Source organism: Capra hircus, chromosome 21, assembly GCF_001704415.2.
Source record: "Capra hircus breed San Clemente chromosome 21, ASM170441v1, whole genome shotgun sequence".
In the NCBI taxonomy this organism is placed as follows: domain Eukaryota; kingdom Metazoa; phylum Chordata; class Mammalia; order Artiodactyla; family Bovidae; genus Capra; species Capra hircus.
This window is the reverse complement of record NC_030828.1, coordinates 20,879,694-20,896,255: the sequence shown is the minus strand read 5'-3', so window position 1 is coordinate 20,896,255 and position 16,562 is coordinate 20,879,694. Positions and strand designations below refer to the sequence as shown.

The window sequence follows — 16,562 nt, the reverse complement described above, 5'->3', positions numbered from 1 at the left end:
GGCTCGGAAAGGCAAATCAATTTGTCCGAGATCACAGAGATAATAAGTACAGGGTCGAGACACAAACCCGAGTCTGGCCATCTCAGAAGCCCATGTCCTTTCCACTACAGCTGGCAGCATCTGCTCCTACCTCCGGCCTCCATCCTGGGCCCAGACCTACCACCTCCAGCCCTCCTTCAGCCCAGGTCACCTCCAGGTGCTGGCTCACCTCTGGGTTTTTGCCCTTGAAACTGCACTGCTGCTTTCTCTCTGCATCTGCGGGCCACAGCAGCTGGGGAACCAGAAAGGGAAAGGTCAGTGTGCACCTAGGAGCAGAGGCTCCGCCTCCTGTTTCTTTGCCCCTCCCCCTGGGAGCAGAGGCTCCGCCTCCCTTTCTTCAGCCCTCCCCTATTTGCATCATCCTGGGGCCCAGAAGTTCCACCCCTCACCCCACCAGCACCCTCCACCCAGCCTAACCCTGAGCATCATCTGACCTCCTGGTACTTCCCGCCTGGCAGGAAGCTGACGCTGCTGTTGAGTGCCAAGAGGGCCTCTCGAGCACCCACGTACACAGTCCTGCCATCCTTGCTCAGCAGGAGGGATGTGTAGTTGCAGATATTTTCAGCTTCAAATCTGAGGAGTGGTCGCTTTTCAGACCCTGGAGAGAGGATGATGGACATTACCTGGGGGCCACTCCTCCCCTGAGAACGCTCTTACACCAACCTCTAGAACAGACTGATGCGGTTGAAGGTAGATCAGCAAGGCAGTGGGTGCATGGGGCTGAGGACCGGCAGTCAGATTTAAGAGAAGCAGCACTCCCGGATTCTCAAACATTATGTATGAAACAAACGCACAGGGATGAACGTCAAAGAACATTAGTTACAGCGCCATTCATGTTAATGAAAGACTGAAATCACCTCAAATCCAACCACAGGGCGCTGGGTGAAAATAAACCTCAACACTTTCTATGCTGGAATACTATGCAGCTGGTGAAACGCTGCTGTATTAGCAACTCCGGACAAACAAGCCAAGTTATCTAAGAAAGGCATGGTCAAAATATTAAGTGAACTGAAATAGAAAGTGATGGATTTCGAGCATCTAACAGAACGTAAGAAACGAAAGTCTCTTTAACATTCTCCTTTGAGTGGCATTAGATCCAAAGAGAAGGACTTGTAAGCACAGCCCACTCCCACGGGCAGCAGTGATCGTGAGTCACAGAGGAATGCAAACACAGGGAGCCAGCCTTCAGTTTTCAGCACTGCTTCGGGTCACTCACGGGCGATTTATGGTTATTAAACAGAACGTAAATGCTAATAACCTTGACCTCAGAAACTTGAATGTACATCAGACAAGCACTGTGATGCTGGGAGATGAAAGGAAATCAAGGAAAACTCAGTCTCCTTATCTTCTTCTGAGAGGAAGGGCCTCTGAGAATAAGGGCCACAAGAGATTATGGTTTGTAGAACAAGCACTTGAGGCTTAAGCATATTACTTACATTTTAAATTGCAAAGGTAACCAAATATAGAGGCAGACAATGTTTGGAGGAAGTAGGGAAGGGTGACGGAAACCTTTACTTTTCTTAGGGGCAAGTCAATAAATCCAATAAACCAAGAAATTGTGGAGTAAACATTTTATTTCAGTGGAGGGAACCACTCTGTAACAAGAAGTCTAACTGATTAAAATTGCCTGCGGCTGGAGAAGACTGAGGCAATTACTGCTTTTGACAATAAGTCTTTCTATGCTTTAAAGAAAAAAAAAATACTATGTGCATGTATATATCATATAAATTTCAGGTGTCTTTCATTGTTGTAGAATATGTAATAACAAGGATAGATACTAGTTATCTACTATTAAATGAAAATGAAAAAACACTATGCATAGTTAGATTCTATTTTTTTGTGGGAAAAACATAAACATAGAAAAAAAAAGTCAAGAAGGATGAATCACAAAATACTGAAAAGTGGTATCCTGGTAGAATTCTAGGTAATTTTTTTCCCTTTGCATTTGTTATCATTCTTTTGATTCTATAGGTTACACTTGTGCAATGCTAAAGAAATAAATTAGAAGGAAAGGAAGAAGAAGATAGACACACACATCTATCCACCAGGGTACCGCCTGTGCTCTCAGTGACTAATGGATTTGGAGGGAAATCATTTAAAAAATTCTAAGCAGCTGATAAGAAAAGAAAAACAAAGCAAAAAGCAGCCACCGTGCCCAACCCCAAGCATCTCGTAACTGACCAGTGGACTGCAATCACACTAACAGTTTCATGAAGCTGAGGAAGCAAAAAAAAAAAAAAAAAAAAAGCACCATGCCAACAAAGCACTTGTGAAGATAGCTTCATGTGTGTTTACAGGGTGAACATTTTTACGTACCCCCAGCCTGGTTCCACAAAGGGCAAGGAAACATGAAGAAAAGAAGGTAGTGAAATATAAATGCTGAAAGTCAAGAGCGGAGGGGGAAAAAAAATCTGAAGAAAGCATCTAAACCAGAAAGGAAGGATGGGTTCATATCAATAGGTCATAAGGTCCTCAGGCAGCTACCAGACATGGGCTCTGCATTTAATGTTGAGCCTCCCAGTGGCCAAAGAGAAAAGGAAAGTCAGGTTACTTTGTCCTCACTGTTCAAGACGAAGAACACATACCAGCCTTTTTGGGGGGAGCCAGGCTTTTTACCTGGCTGTTCATGCTGAAGGAAGCCCTTCATTAGGACTCCCCAGCACATTTAATGGGAAATCCCTCTAGCAAATAGGAATGATGGAGTTCCCCAGGCTGTTGTTCCTCACAAGGTCTCCTGATGCAGGAAGGCAGTATTACAAGGTACCAGTGTGGGAATCTACGAGGGAATCTGCAGCTAGGAGGCCTGTTAGTCTAGAACCAGAGTAGGAACACGGGCTGCACTGGCAACTCACAGGGCAAAGTCCTGCCCACTGTCCAGAGCCTGAACTCTGTTGCAGAAACCACAGAGGGCAGCTGTGGTCTGGAGAAGTTAAGGCCTCTCTGAACTCTTACGTTCAGATTGGAATCGCACTAGATTCCAAGTCTTTTGCCTCAAATTCCCAACCCCTCACCACTTCCTCTTAGCACTCTACACACTGGAAGGGGGACTTCTCTGGTAGTCCAGTGGTTAAGACTTTGAGTTCCCAATGCAGGGGGTGTGGGTTTGATCCCTGGTCAGGGAACTAAGATTCCACATGCTGCTTGCCGCAGTGCACACACACACATACACAAAGGATAGGCTGGCAGGCCCAAGGAAAGTTTCCAGCACTAACCCCCTACTTTTCCCAACCGTAAAACCCAACACATAATTGAGGCCCAATTATGTTGCTTGTACTTTGAGCTGATGAGCTGGTCAGCCTTTTGGAACAAACAGCCTGGTCATTTTGCATTCTGCCCTGGGAAGAACCATCCCCCTCCCCCTCCCCTCAACCAAGAGACCCCTCTGCTTGGCCACCACAGATGCCACCAGTAAAGTGTTGGGTCAACGTGTTGTACTTAGTAAGTCACTGGGTACCCACGATGGTCCTGTGAGATAGAAACTGCTGCTAGCCCCAGGTTACAAACGAGGAAATTGAAACTCAGGATCAGTAAGCAATTTACACAAAGCCCCACAGCAAGAGTCTGTCATACAGAGTAAAGAAAAGAAAAAAATATAACATACTAACACATACATGTGGAGTCTAGAAAAAATGGTACAGTTGTACCTATTTGCAGGGCTGGAATAGAGAGGCAAACAAATGTGTTGACAGGGGGTAGGGTGGTGGGATAGATGGGGAAACAATGGAAACAGTGACAGACTATTTTCTTGGATTCCAAAATCACTGCAGATGGTGACTGCAGCCATGAAATTAAAAGACGCTTGCTCCTTGGAAGAAAAGCTATGACCAACCTAGACAACATATTAAAAAGCAGAGACATTACTGTGACAACAAAGGTCCATCTTGTCAAGGCTATGGTTTTTCCAGCAGTCATGTATGGATGTGAGAGTTGGACTATAAAGAAAGCTGAGCGCCGAAGAATTCATGCTTTTGAACTGTGGTGTTGGAGACGACTCTTGAGAGTTCCTTGGACTGCAAGGAGATCAAACCAGTCAATCCTAAAGGAAATCAGTCTTGAATATTCATTGGAAGGGCTGAAGCTGAAGCTCCAATACTCTGGCCACCTGATGCGAAGAACTGACTCATTGGAAAAGACCGTGATGCTGGGAAAGATTGAAGGCAAGAAGAGAAGGGGACGACAGAGGATGAGATGGTTGGATGGCATCACCGACTCGATGGACATGAGTTTGAGCAAGCTCCGGGAGTTGGTGATGGACCGAGAAGTCTGGCGTGCCAAAGAGGTGGCAAAGAGTTGGACACTACTGAGCTGAAATGACTGAAGTGAGGGTGGTGGGATGAATTGGGAGATTGGGACTGACATATATACACTACTGTGTATAAAACAGATAACTAGTGGGAAGCTGCTGTAAGGCACAAGGAGCCCAGCTCAGTGCTCAGTGATGACTTAGAAGGGTGGGACTGGAGGTAGGTGGGAGGTCCAAGAGGGAAGGGTATATGTATACATATAGCTGATTGACTTTGTTGTACAGCAGAAATTAACAACACCGTAAATCAACTATACTCCAATTTAAAAGAAAAAACAAAAACAAAAAAACAGAAGTGTGATGGAAGGCCAACTCAGGAGGTCTCCTCCCTGGACTCTTGGGTCTACAAACTACAGCAAAACTACCTGGAAGACCTAAACTCTAGCTCCCTGAAGATTCTTGACGATGCTGGCCCATGATGGGGCCTGAGAACGTCCAAGTTTTTGAGCTCCCAGGGGATTCTGAAGTAGAAGGCTCACAGAGCACACTTTGAGAAGCACCATGTTTAGGGCAGGGTAGATGCCATCTCACTGAACTGGAGTTTTCTCATAATGGGGATAATGAAAAGAAAACTCACAGCGGACTCACAAGGAGTCAGTGAGACCAGAGCAAATGGCCACTGCAGTCCTTCGTCTTTTATTTTAGTATTTTTTGTTTATTTTTAATTAGCTAGTTTCTGGCTGCACTGGGTCTTCGCTGCCATGCGGGCTTTCTCCAGGTGCAGTGAGAGGGGCTATTCTTTAGTTGCGATGCACAGGCTTCTCACAGACCAAGATTTCTTGCTGCAGAGCACAGGCTCCTAGAGCCCACGGGCTTCGGTAGTTGTGCGCACAGGCTCAGTTGCCCCGAGCCATGTGGAATTTTTACAGACCGGGGATCGAACCCATGTCCCCTGCACTGGCAGGCAGATTCTTAACCAGTAGACCACCAGGGAAGGCCCCTCCTCATCCTTCCGCAGCCCTCCAGCTTCCTGACAGTGAGGGCTTGTCTGCCTACAGAGGAGGCCCATTTCTACCAAGGCGGCAGTTCCCCTAAGCCTGGGCAGAGGCTGCTCTTGGAATCCGTCCAGACACAAGAACGCCAAAGGTCAGAGATAAGCTTTAGGCCAGGTGGCAGCTCAGCCTCGCTCAGGCATGGGGGCATGCGGGGCGGGGAGACTTGCCAAGGGTCACAGCCAGGTGGGAGGGGCAGCCGAGGCACCAGCTGCCCAGCCCTGGTCCAGCCCCGCCCTCCAAACGCGCCAGCTGCTCAGGAGCCCCCGAGACTCCTTGGTCACACTGGGAGTCAATGTAACCGCCACAGGACAGAAAACACCTTGAAGAAGCAGGCGAGGGGTCCCCTCACACACATTCCCATTCTGGGGATCCTGCCCCTTGCTGCCTCCACCCCACGTCTCTCAGACCCAGAGTGCCACGGTGTCCTGAAGTCCTGCCCATCCACAATCCCTCTTACCCTGTGATCTTCACCAGGGCCGGTCAGTGGGACTCGCTTGCCTGCTGGGAGTGTCAGCAAGCCAGAAGTTAAAAGCACAGACTCAGAAGGACTTCCCAGGTGGTCCGTGGCTAAGACTCCGTGCTTCCAATGCAGGGGGCCTGGGTTCGATCCCTGGTCAGGGGACTAGATTCCTACATGCTGCAACTGAAACCCAGCACTGCCAAATAAATAAATAGCACAGACTCAAGAGACCTAGGTTCAACTCCTGCCTCTGTCACTTACTGTCTGTGTGCCACTAGGACCAGCCACTTCAAATCTAGGCGCCCTGTTTTCCTTATCTGTGAAATGAGGATAATAGCACCTTGCCTCTCAGGGTAGTTACAAGAAATGAGATTAGACATGTAAATAGTAATACACGTAATAACCCACATTTACTGAAAGCTTCACTCAAAACAACTTTGCACACGTTATCGCAGTGTTGGCACGGTGTCTGGCGCATGATCAACACTCCAGCAGATCAAAAACAAAATCAGAAAGCCCTGCAGGAAAATCCAGCCTGGCGAGAGCTGCCAGAGGAGCAGGGCTGTTTGGAAGAGTTGGGCTTCCCTGGTTCTCACCTTGGGCGCCTCTAACCTCTGCCTGCGCCGAGCCAGCGAGGGTCTCATGGCCAAGCAGAAGGCGTGGGCTCATACAGGGGCTGGGGTCACAGGCCCATGTCGTGTGCGTGTGCGTGTGTGCACGCGCGTGCGCTCGGGTTCCTACTCAGCAGTGTTCTGAGTGGGGTTCCTGCCTGAGCTTGCCTCTGTGTGTGTGTGGGTGTGTCTGTGTGTGTATGCGCCCTACAGCAGGGCTTGTCCGTGCTTGCGCGTTTGCTCCGGGGTGCCATCTGCAGAGGCGACTGAAGGGGGGAGGGTGTTTACGCACTCAGCTCCCCAAGCGCTGGGGCACACATCAGGGTCAGTCTTAGCGTCTGCCCTGCCCTGTGTGTGGCAGAAAGTGTCCTGTGCTGCTCAGATGCCCTCCACGTCCTCTGCCCAGCGGGCTAGTCCAGTGCAGAGAAGGTCAGGCTGCCTGAAGCTGTGGCCGGTTCTCCCAGGTGAGATGAAACCATCCCGTCCAGCCTAGGGCCAGCCTAAGCCAGTGGCTTCTCCAGGGCTCCAAGATGGCGAGATGGGGGCTGGCCTAGGGGGCAGAGTGCAGCTTGGGCTTTTCAGAGCTACCTGCAGGGCCCCCACTTCCACACCCTCGGGGACTGGCGCTCTCAGCCGGAAGTGATGCGGCGACAGCTCAGCCCCCAGCCTCAACTGGAGTTCCTACCCTGGGCCCTGACTCAGCCGGAAGCCTGGAGCTGCCCGGGGTGAGCCGGGAACAGGTCTCAGCTCCGTCCCCACCCCGGGGCAGTCCCCACCCTGCCAGTCAGGCGCTGCGGCAGGCCCCCGTGACTCAGAGCCCCACCCCACCTTTCCCTGCACTGTGGCTGGGGGTGGGGGGGCCACAGCGGATGCTGACCTGGCCTCAGCAGTCCGCCCTCCACAGGCCCCAGCAGGACTGAGCCAGAGACATCAGCTTCCCTGTGGAGTCAGAGTCTGGAAGTTGCCCCCAGCGGGCCAGGGGTGTGGGGGGGTTGGGGGCGGCTGGCTGCCCGTCAGCTTGAATCCCAAGGTCCCCAGAGAGGGGTCTGTCTGGGCCCTAGACAAGAGAGCCCCCGCGAGAGGCTCTGCTGGAGCACCTCTTCCGCAGGGAGTCACACGGGAGGGACCCTTGGACCCACCTGCGCCAGCCGGAGCACCGCCCTCCTGGCCGGGAGCGCTGACTCAGCACCATGTTGTGCCCTCCTTTCACACCGCCCAGCACCGCGCAGGGCGGCCCGACAGGCTGCAGGCGGCGTGCCAACTCTGCTGTCACCACCCCGGTGCCAGGGCAGAGTCCCCAGACCAGACAGGGAAGGGTCACTCGTGGTGGGGGAAGGGGGCTATGTGCCGGAAGTGCTTCCTACGGACTGAAGTCACCGAGAAAGACAGAAAGAAAATCGAGGGAACCCAGCCTGGAAGGGGCGGGCACACTCAGGAAAAGCCTGGCTCCTGGCTCGCTGCTGCTCCAAGCCGGCCAAGGGCTCCTGCCACCCCCAGGCGGCCCCCCAGCCCTTTACAGACACCCTCTCCTGTGTTCATCTGGCCAGCAGAGTCTTAACCCAGGACCTGTCATGAGCAGCCATTGTCTCGGGAGCCTCACCCCCACCCATCCCACCCAGGACCAAGGTCAGCTCCCGCAGCCCTCTGCTTAAGGGGCGGGCTGTCCCCTCTCTGCTGAGGCCCGTACCCCCACTCTCCTCCTCTCAGAGGCCTCCCCTTTTCTCAGGAAGCTGGGGCTTTCAGGCATAAACAGCCTCAACTTCCCACTGTTCACCCGGGTGCCCCCCATCTCTTCAGAAACCAAGTGCTGGGTCATCAACCTCCATCTCTCATCCCAGAAGCTGTGTGCTTCCCTCCTCGCCTTCTCAGACCAACTCCTGAGAAGAGCCACCCAGAGCCGTCTCCACTCCTCACCTCCCACTCACTCCCTGACCGGAGTCAGGCCTTACCCAGCCCCACGCTCACAGGGCCTGGGCATCGCCTCCCTGCCAAACCCTGGCGCCAAGAGGCAGGGCCTGGCGGGGGTCCCTGAGCGTCTGCCACGCCGGCCTTGGCGGGGGGGGGGGCCGGGGGGGGGTCTCCTCATGTCTCCCTCATCCTCCTCCTGGGCCTCATCCTTCAAGCTCTGACTCAGCACTCTAAATAAAAGGGCTGCTGCTGGGCATCCTGGCTGGGTTGCTATGAGGTAGGAATTACCATCCGCTTTTTGCAGGGGAGAGAACCAAAGCGCACGTGAACTGACATGCCCTCAGTAACGCAGTTAGGAAGACTGGTGGAGCTGGGATTCGAACCTGGGCCACCGGCTCCAAAGTCAGTGTTACGAATCACCTCCAGCCTCTCCAGCCTTCCCGCTCTTGAGCCTTCTTGTTCCCTGGGGTTGGGCCTTTGCTTGGGCCACACAGTCATTCTGTTTCAATGTCCTGGACCCTGGTGACTCCCCAGGCTCTCACCCAGTGCAAGCCAGACCCCATGATGCGGAGACCCTCCACCAGCGCCTTCCTGCCTCCGCCCCTTCCCGGACCACTCCGTGACTTGGGATCTTGTGTGTCTGTGGGGCATGGCTCACCAGGCTGGAAAGCCAGGAGGTGCGCTTCCTGTCTCCCTTTCTCTCACTATGGACACCTGGTCCACGGTCCCATCCGGACAAGTGCCCTCCTCAATGCCATCAAGGTCTGTTCCCTTCACCACCCCCGCTACCTCAGTCCTACACCGGCCGTCACCCTCTCTCACCTGGGCCACTGGGGCAGCTGCCAGCTGGCCCTTGGCCCTTGCCCTGCTGCTGGGAACTGTCACTGTCCTATGATCCAGAGCCTCAGCCCCTAACTCACCAGTTCATGCCACGTCCCCCTCTCATTTCAGAAGAGCTAACTGCAACTCAGGGTCCTATTTCTCCTCCCCAGCCTTCACCCAGGCAGTCCCCCTACCTGGAACGCTCTTCCTTTTGACTAACTCCTACTCATCCTCTGAGACTCAGCCCGGTTTCCCCTCCTCCAGGAGGCCTTCCTGAATCCCTGGCTGGGCAAGGGCCCTTCTCTGTGCGCCCATCACTTCCTGTTCACGCTTCGGCCGTGCACCGGCCACACTGTCTGTCGAGGATGGGCCTCTGGTGCTTGTCTCCCTCACCAAGCTTGGATCCTTGAGGATCAAAACGGTCTTACTGGGACTTCCCTGGTGGTCCAGTGGCTGAGAATCCGCCTTGCAATGCAGGGGACTTGGGTTCGATCCCTGGTCCGGAAAGACTCCACAGGCCGCAGGGTAACCCAGCCCATGTGCCACAACGAGAGAGCCCTCATGCCACAACAAGGACCTAGCACACCCAAAGAAACAAATAAATAAAAACAAAGTGGCCCTTAAAAAAAAAAAAGCTATCTTATTATTTGTATCCAATATCTGTATCACCTGACCAGGTGAGTTCCAAGGAGTTGTTAAATAAACATTTGTTGATTGAATGAACGGTTCACAGAGTCCCAAGTCCCAGTCTGGGGTGCTCTGGGCCAGGGATGGACATCAGATTCAAAAGGGGCAGTTCAGAGGTCCTGAAGCCTCACGTTCTCGAGAGCGTGTCTGAGGAGCAGAGCCTCTCCCTGTGGCCTCCCCAAAAGCTCAGTCCTGGGACCCCAGGGTCCAGAGGGAAGCATGACAGCCAAAAGCACTGCAGAGAGGCAGGGAAGGCCACGGACTAGAAACGAGTCAGAAGATGTGTGTGTGAGTCCTGACTTTTATCACTGATCAGCCAGACAAGATAACCTGCCTTTTCTGGGAAGAAGCCCCTTTGCAGTGCTGCTGAGAAGACCAAAAAAAAAAAAATGCAGTCCATGGAAGTGACAAGCCCCCAGATTAGGGGCCACCAACAATTAGGATCGGCCTTACCCATGCCCCCCCAAAGTCCTCATCTTTGCCCCTGGCCACCTTGAAGCCCACTAGGAAGGGGGACAAGGGGGACAGATTGGGATGCAGCCTCCTACAGGCAGACACCCCTCTGAAGGGGTAGCTGCTGCTTCACCCAGACCCTCCCTGCTCAGTGGAACAAGGACCAGGTCTCAACAGGTCTTCAGAAGAGTTGGAAATCTGGATTTTTACAGAAAATTTTCTGAGTTTTAAATACTGCTGACTAAGTAAAATTTTTCTAAAACACCTGGAGGCCAGACAAAGATCTATCTCCAAGCTGGCTCTAACCTGTTGCACAAACATCTGGCTGAGACATTTGCCCCAGTCTCCAGGGAACCACATTCCTGGCCAAATCTGCTCCTGGCTTGCTTGCTAAGTCACCTCAGTCATGTCTGACTCTTTGCAACCCTGTGGACTGTAGCCTGTGTCCTCTGTACACAAGATTCTCCAGGCAAGAATACTGGAGTGGGTTGCCATGCCATCCTCCAGGGGATCTTTCTGATCCAGGGATCAAATCCATGTCTCCTGCATTGGCAGGTAGGTTCTTTACCACTAGCACCACCTGGGAATCCCCTAGGAGTCTGCTGAGTGTACCCTATTTCCGACCATCGCTGGGCCATCAGGGCATCAGTTGGCTCCTTTGCCCAATCCAAGCAGTGACCTCAGTAGTTTTTTCACCAGATGGAAACATACAACCTATTACTTATTCAAGGACCACATCAGAAGCTTCTCTTCCAATCCTAAGCACCCAGGGATGGAGGAGTGGGCTTATATATCCTTAGAAGCGGACAAAGGAAAGAGTGACAGACATGCCCTGAATCCAGCTGTTTCTCCAGGCCCCGTGCCATCCCTCCTTCCATGTTGGGAGATGAACATGAAGGTGTATCCAGCTGTGGCCCAAGTTACGCAACCTCGGAGTTTTTGTTTGTTTTTTTTTTTGCTGGGCTGGCACACGGGCATTTCAACACCCAGACAAATATGGGTTATTCAGAGGGCAGAGTGGAAGCAGTGAGGGGCAGGGAGGAGGGACAGGTGTGGTCCAGCCCCGGGCAGACCAGGTTTTAGGGCAGAGGAGGACTTTGAAAGAGTTGAACCAGGAGCACTTGAAAAGTGGACTGAGTTAAGCAGGACCCTGAGGGATGGCCTCCGATCAGCCCTAGGGCAGTGGTGGGGGAAGGTGTGTGGAAAGGATGGACTTGCTTGTTCTCCTACCCCCAGGAAAGGCAGGGGGTCTGCACTATTTCATTCCCAGGCCAGATTATCTTAGCAGCAAACAGAGGGCCTGCAGACAGCCAGTGCTCAGACTCTGTCGACCAAACTGATGCAAATAACCTCAGCCAGGAAGGCGGGCAGAGATTACCACCACAGAGAACAGAAGCCACTACCTTTTACTAGGGACGGAGCACGTGCCAGGCACCAGGCCAAACACTTTACATACATTTTTTCACGTAATCCTCTCCGAACCAAGAGAGGTGGGTCCTGCAATTATTATTCCCATCTTGTCAATGTGAAATCGGGCCTGCGGGAGGCAGGTGCTGGCCGCAGGTTGTGCAGTTGGCTGTTAGCCCCACAGTTGCAGCTCGGCGTCTCCGTGGCCCCTCAGCGCCGAGCTGCAACGGTGGGGCCACGGAGACGCCAGCCCACCAGGCAGAGCTGAAGACAAATGTTCACCTTCAAGTTGAGGCCACTTCAAAGAGGGAGGCCAGGAACCAGCCAGGAAAAAATGTTGAAAGCGCCTTGGGGAATTCCCTGGTGGTACAGTGGTTAGGACTCTATGCTCTCATTGCCGAGGGCCTGGGTTCGATTCCTGGTCAGGGAAGTAAGGGTCCCAGAAGCCAAGTGGCCTGGCCAAAAAGAAAGAAAGAAAGCGGCTTGCATGGGACTTCTCAGGGCAGCCATGACCTCGCGTGCCCGCTTGGGGTCAGGGGACAAATAGCTGATTCAGGCCAATGCAATGTCCTCTCTGCTCAATGGGGTTTTGTTGACTGAAGTTTGCAGGCTTATGGGTTTCTGTGCAATCTAGATTGGAAACACTGTGTCCAGAGTTTTCCAGCCAGGCACTTCTGAGGCGACTGGGGAGGGTGGTGGTGGGGATTCATAGCTCCTTCAATTGCCCAAATAAGGGGACCCAATGTGATTTTCACAAGCAGAGGAGCAGGTTGTTTTGTTTCTGCCCACATGGCCAGGCTGGACGGCACTGCACACCCGGGGCCCTGTTTCCAGTCCGCATCTCTCCTGTTCCTGACCCCTGCAAAGCCTCTCTCCTGACCACACAGTCACACTCTTCTTTGAAGCATTCCTTTCACACGGACAAGAGACTTCCCCTTGAGGCCTCTGCTGCCTGAGCTGACCCTGGAGCCCCCAGTCCTCCTTCCCCACCTCCTGTTCACTGGGTGAGACCACAAGTGGGGCACCCCCTTCTGATGGCCAGAGGCATTTGCTGTTGATCAACAGCAACAAGGGCTCCATACAAAGGGCGCAGACTTCTAAGGATTCCGCTTTAAACCACAGACACAGGCCATTCGCCCTAGGCACCCCGGGCCTTTGGGGAGTTTCGGTAGGAATTCAGAATAGGATGGCAGGTGGTAGGAGGAAGGGTGTGTTCTCCATGAGGGAGGGGCCTGGGGCTTCAAGCCCAACATCCCAAGGTCACCACAGGCCTGCCCAGCATGGGCTCACTGCCAGGAATATCTAACGAGCCCCCAGGGATGAGACAGGAAACCGCTTCAGGCCACACTCTGAGGGTGCACCCGCTCAGTCCCCAGGGCATTCCCCTCTGGGGCTCCCAGCAGCTGGGAGGACCTGCATGTAGACGGAAGCGGGGCAATGGGGATTCAGGACCTGGAGCGAAGCCAGGGAGACGAACACTCTGGGTGCAGTGCAGCTCAGCAAAGTGTGGATACTCACACTCATGTACTCAGGTGCTGCTAAACGATGCCAGGCTTTCGGGGGACTGCCCAGGTGGCCCGGGGGCTAAGGCTACATGCTCCCAACGCTGGGGGTCTGGGTTCCCTACCTGGTCAGGGAACCTTACATGCCACAGCAAAGACTGAAGACCCCGCATGCTGCAGCTGAGACCTGGTGCAGCCTATTAAACAAACTAATTAAAAGAAAAAACGAAAAAGAGGACCCCTGTGCATAGACTCAGCTTCAAGCACACAGTGGAAAATCTCTTTCTCGAGGCTCCACAGCTTTGAAAGCAGAATCTACGAAAGGCATCTCAGGCCCTCGGCCCCTCAGCTGGCCACCTCTATGCCTCAGCAAACGCGCGCGCCTGCACAGTCCTCACAGGCGAGCCCGAGTGTCTTCTCTTAGGGGGTTAGGATTTTACCACACGACTTGTACACAGACCTCCACACCACAGCACCAGACTGACCTGTGCAAGGGGTGCTGGCGTGTGACACAAGCCTGCACTACGGCCTGGCCGTGGCGCCGGATGTGTGGGAGAGGGCCAAGCCTTCGGTGTGGGTAGTTAACAAGCAAGTGTTCCAGCCGCTCTCAGGAAGCAGGCCCTCTCAGTTCCTCCTCACAGCTCCCCTCTCTGCCTCTCCTTCCCTTCTCTGTCAACCATCCTATGAGTGGTCCCCGGCCAGCTTCAGAGGTGGACACAATACCTGCTACAGTTGACACACCCCCCTGAGCCGCCCCAGCTTTCCCAGGGCCGGAAGTAGCCCATCAGAGCCTTTGCGTCCCTCCTCAGCTCACCATCTCGCAAAGCTGAGAGAGTTTGAGGGGAAAGGGAGTAGTAGCCACAAGAGTGAGAGCAGCGAGGCAGCAGGCCTGGATCCGGATACACCTGTGAGCCTCAGTCACCCAGCTGGAGCGCTCAACGGGATGTAGTCAAACTAACGCCCCAGCACTGCCGCTCCCCCAACTCGGGGGCAGAATCAACCCGGCTCTGGGCAGGATGTGTCGAAGCCCATGCTGACACGTGGCAATAATGATAGCTAACACTGACGGAGCGGGTTTTATGTACCAAGCCCTGTCCTAAGGACTTTTCAAACAAGCTGATTTAATCCTCTCAATTCTGAGGTGGGTGTTATCATTATCCCTGTTTTACAGATGAGGAAATGAAGCCCCAAAGAGGTTAAGCAGCTTGCTCAAGGTCACATGGTTACCTAGTGGCAGAGGCAGGATTTGAACCCAGGGCATCATCTCAGTACTATCCTGCCATGTTTCAGACAGGGTTTCCCCAGTGGCCCGGACTTACTTTAAGGACCGATTCGGCTCCTCTTTCTTATTGTAAATGGAATGCTTTTTTAAAATTATTTTTTTTTAATTTTCTGGCCACACTGAAAGGCATGTGGGATCTTACTTCCCCTGACCAGGGATCGAACCGCACCCCCTGCACTGGAAACTCTGAGTCTTACCCACTGGACAACCAGGGAAGTCCTAGTGAATGAAATGCTTTTAGACGTGGAGACACTGTAAAAACAAGGAAACCTGGTACAGTTTTGATTTGTAAACTCTATTCTATACATCCTTTATTCTAATTCACTCAGTATGACAACCAACAAGTTGAACAGCTTGAAGAAACAACATCTGTTGGGCACCTATATATGTTGCCTAGTCTCATGAAATCTCCAAGATAGCCTTGCAAAAAATCCAATGACAGTGCCCATTTTATGGATGAGCAAACAGGGGCACGGGAAGAAAGGACTCACTTGCTCAGTAGCAGAAATGGGATTGGAATCCAGGTGCCTCTGATTTCAAAGAGTTGGAACAGCAACCAGACGAAAGGGGAAGTAAGGATCAGGGGAAGTAAGGACCAAGGGAAGTAAGGATGGCGAAGAGTGGAGGGCGGGAAGGGAGGGGGCCACAGAAGCAGATGTGAGCACCAGACAGGGGACCTGGCCAAGGAGGATGGTGCTCGCGGGTGACTCCGGGGAGGGGGTCCTTCGGTGGCTTCCAGCCCCTGGGGCTATCCCACCACGTCTGGGCAGGGGGTGCAGGCTGAGCCGGCCCGCTAGAGTGAAGAGGCGGAGGGAGAATGGGGCACCCGCCGCGGTTCCCGAGTCCTGCTCTGACTTGCTGTAACACCAGAACCCCAGTGTTTACCGGATGGCATCAAGGGCCCCTCCACCCCACGCCGCCCTCCGGGGGCGGCACCGCGGCTGGCTCTGGTCAGCATCAAAGACAAGCAGATGTACAGGCGGACCAGCGGGCAGCCAGCACCGGGGGTGGGGGACATGGGGGTAGCGTCACCGCCGAAAGGGCGCCGTACCAGGGGGAGAAGGAGCGGCCCAAAGACCCCCTCCCAGCCCATTAAAAGAACGGAAGAAAGAGACCTGCGGCTCCACAGCTCCCCTCTCCTCCCCCGCTCCCTCCCAGCAGCGTGCCGGGAGGAGGAGGGCTCCTCATGGACCCCAAGCCTCCGACAGACCCCCTCCCCTCCCCTTTCCTTTGTCACCACCACCTCCGCCAGAGCCACTTCTCCGGCCCCCTCCCCTCCCCCAGACCCGCGCCCGCGTCCTCCGCGGGGTCGCCCAGCACTCACCGAGAGGCAGGCTGATCCGAGCGGTGAGCGCCCGAGAGGGAGACGGCGGTAGCAGCAGCAGCGGCAGCAGCAGCAGCGGCAGCGGCAGCGTGCCCAGCGGGGCGGACGCTCGGCTCCCCCGGCCCATCGCGGCGCGCCGGACTCGGACCGCGGGGAGCGACGGCGTCCTCCGGGCTCGGCTCAGGTGGCTCTCCAGCACTCGCGGGCGGCAGCCCCGCCCCGAAGGCCAGCCCGGGAGTGGATCGGCCGCCCCCGCCTCCGGACCTGGGGGGCTGGAGCGGGGTGGGAAGTGGGGTCACGTGGGCTGCGCGCTCGCTCGCCCCTCCGCCTGCCCCCTCCCCGGCACCGCGGTCCTCCGCCGGCCCCGCTCGATCGAAGCTCGCCCGCGAGCGCAGCTGGGAGGGGCCGAAGGAGGAAGTTGACCGGCTGGTCCAGCCCCTCTCGGCTCAGCTCCTGGCCCGACCTGCCCCTTTCCCCTTCCTCCTTCCTGGGCGCTGGAGGCTCCAGGGGCGCCAGCGGGGGTGCACCTAGTTCGGTGCGCGCCAGGCAGGAGCCAAGCCGGGCTATTAGCAGCAGCAGAGGCCGCGGGAGCGCGGGGGCGCGGAGGAAAGCAGACCCCTGGTTCCCCGCCCCTACCTCTCAGACCCTCCCACCGCCGCCCCGGCCCCTTCCGGCTCCTCGGGGACCCTCAGCGCGTTTGTCTGGGGATACGTGTGGGTCTCTCCACTGTGAGCGCGTGTCTTCTCCCTTTATCCCTGCCGCCCCCCGC

General features: G+C 54.6%; 1 protein-coding gene across 1 annotated transcript in view; it reads right to left on the bottom strand.

Annotated features, from left to right (window-relative positions):
* Positions 1-16,562, bottom strand: part of SEMA4B (semaphorin 4B) — a 42,798-nt gene that overhangs the window by 11,137 nt on the left and 15,099 nt on the right. Inside the window, exons 2-4 of the mRNA XM_018066249.1 lie at positions 15,794-16,065; positions 474-637; positions 209-271 (exon numbers count right to left, since the gene is read on the bottom strand). Of these exons, the coding sequence (XP_017921738.1) occupies positions 209-271; positions 474-637; positions 15,794-15,920 (354 nt within the window). The 5' untranslated portion in view covers positions 15,921-16,065. The remainder of the gene's footprint in view (positions 1-208; positions 272-473; positions 638-15,793; positions 16,066-16,562) is intronic.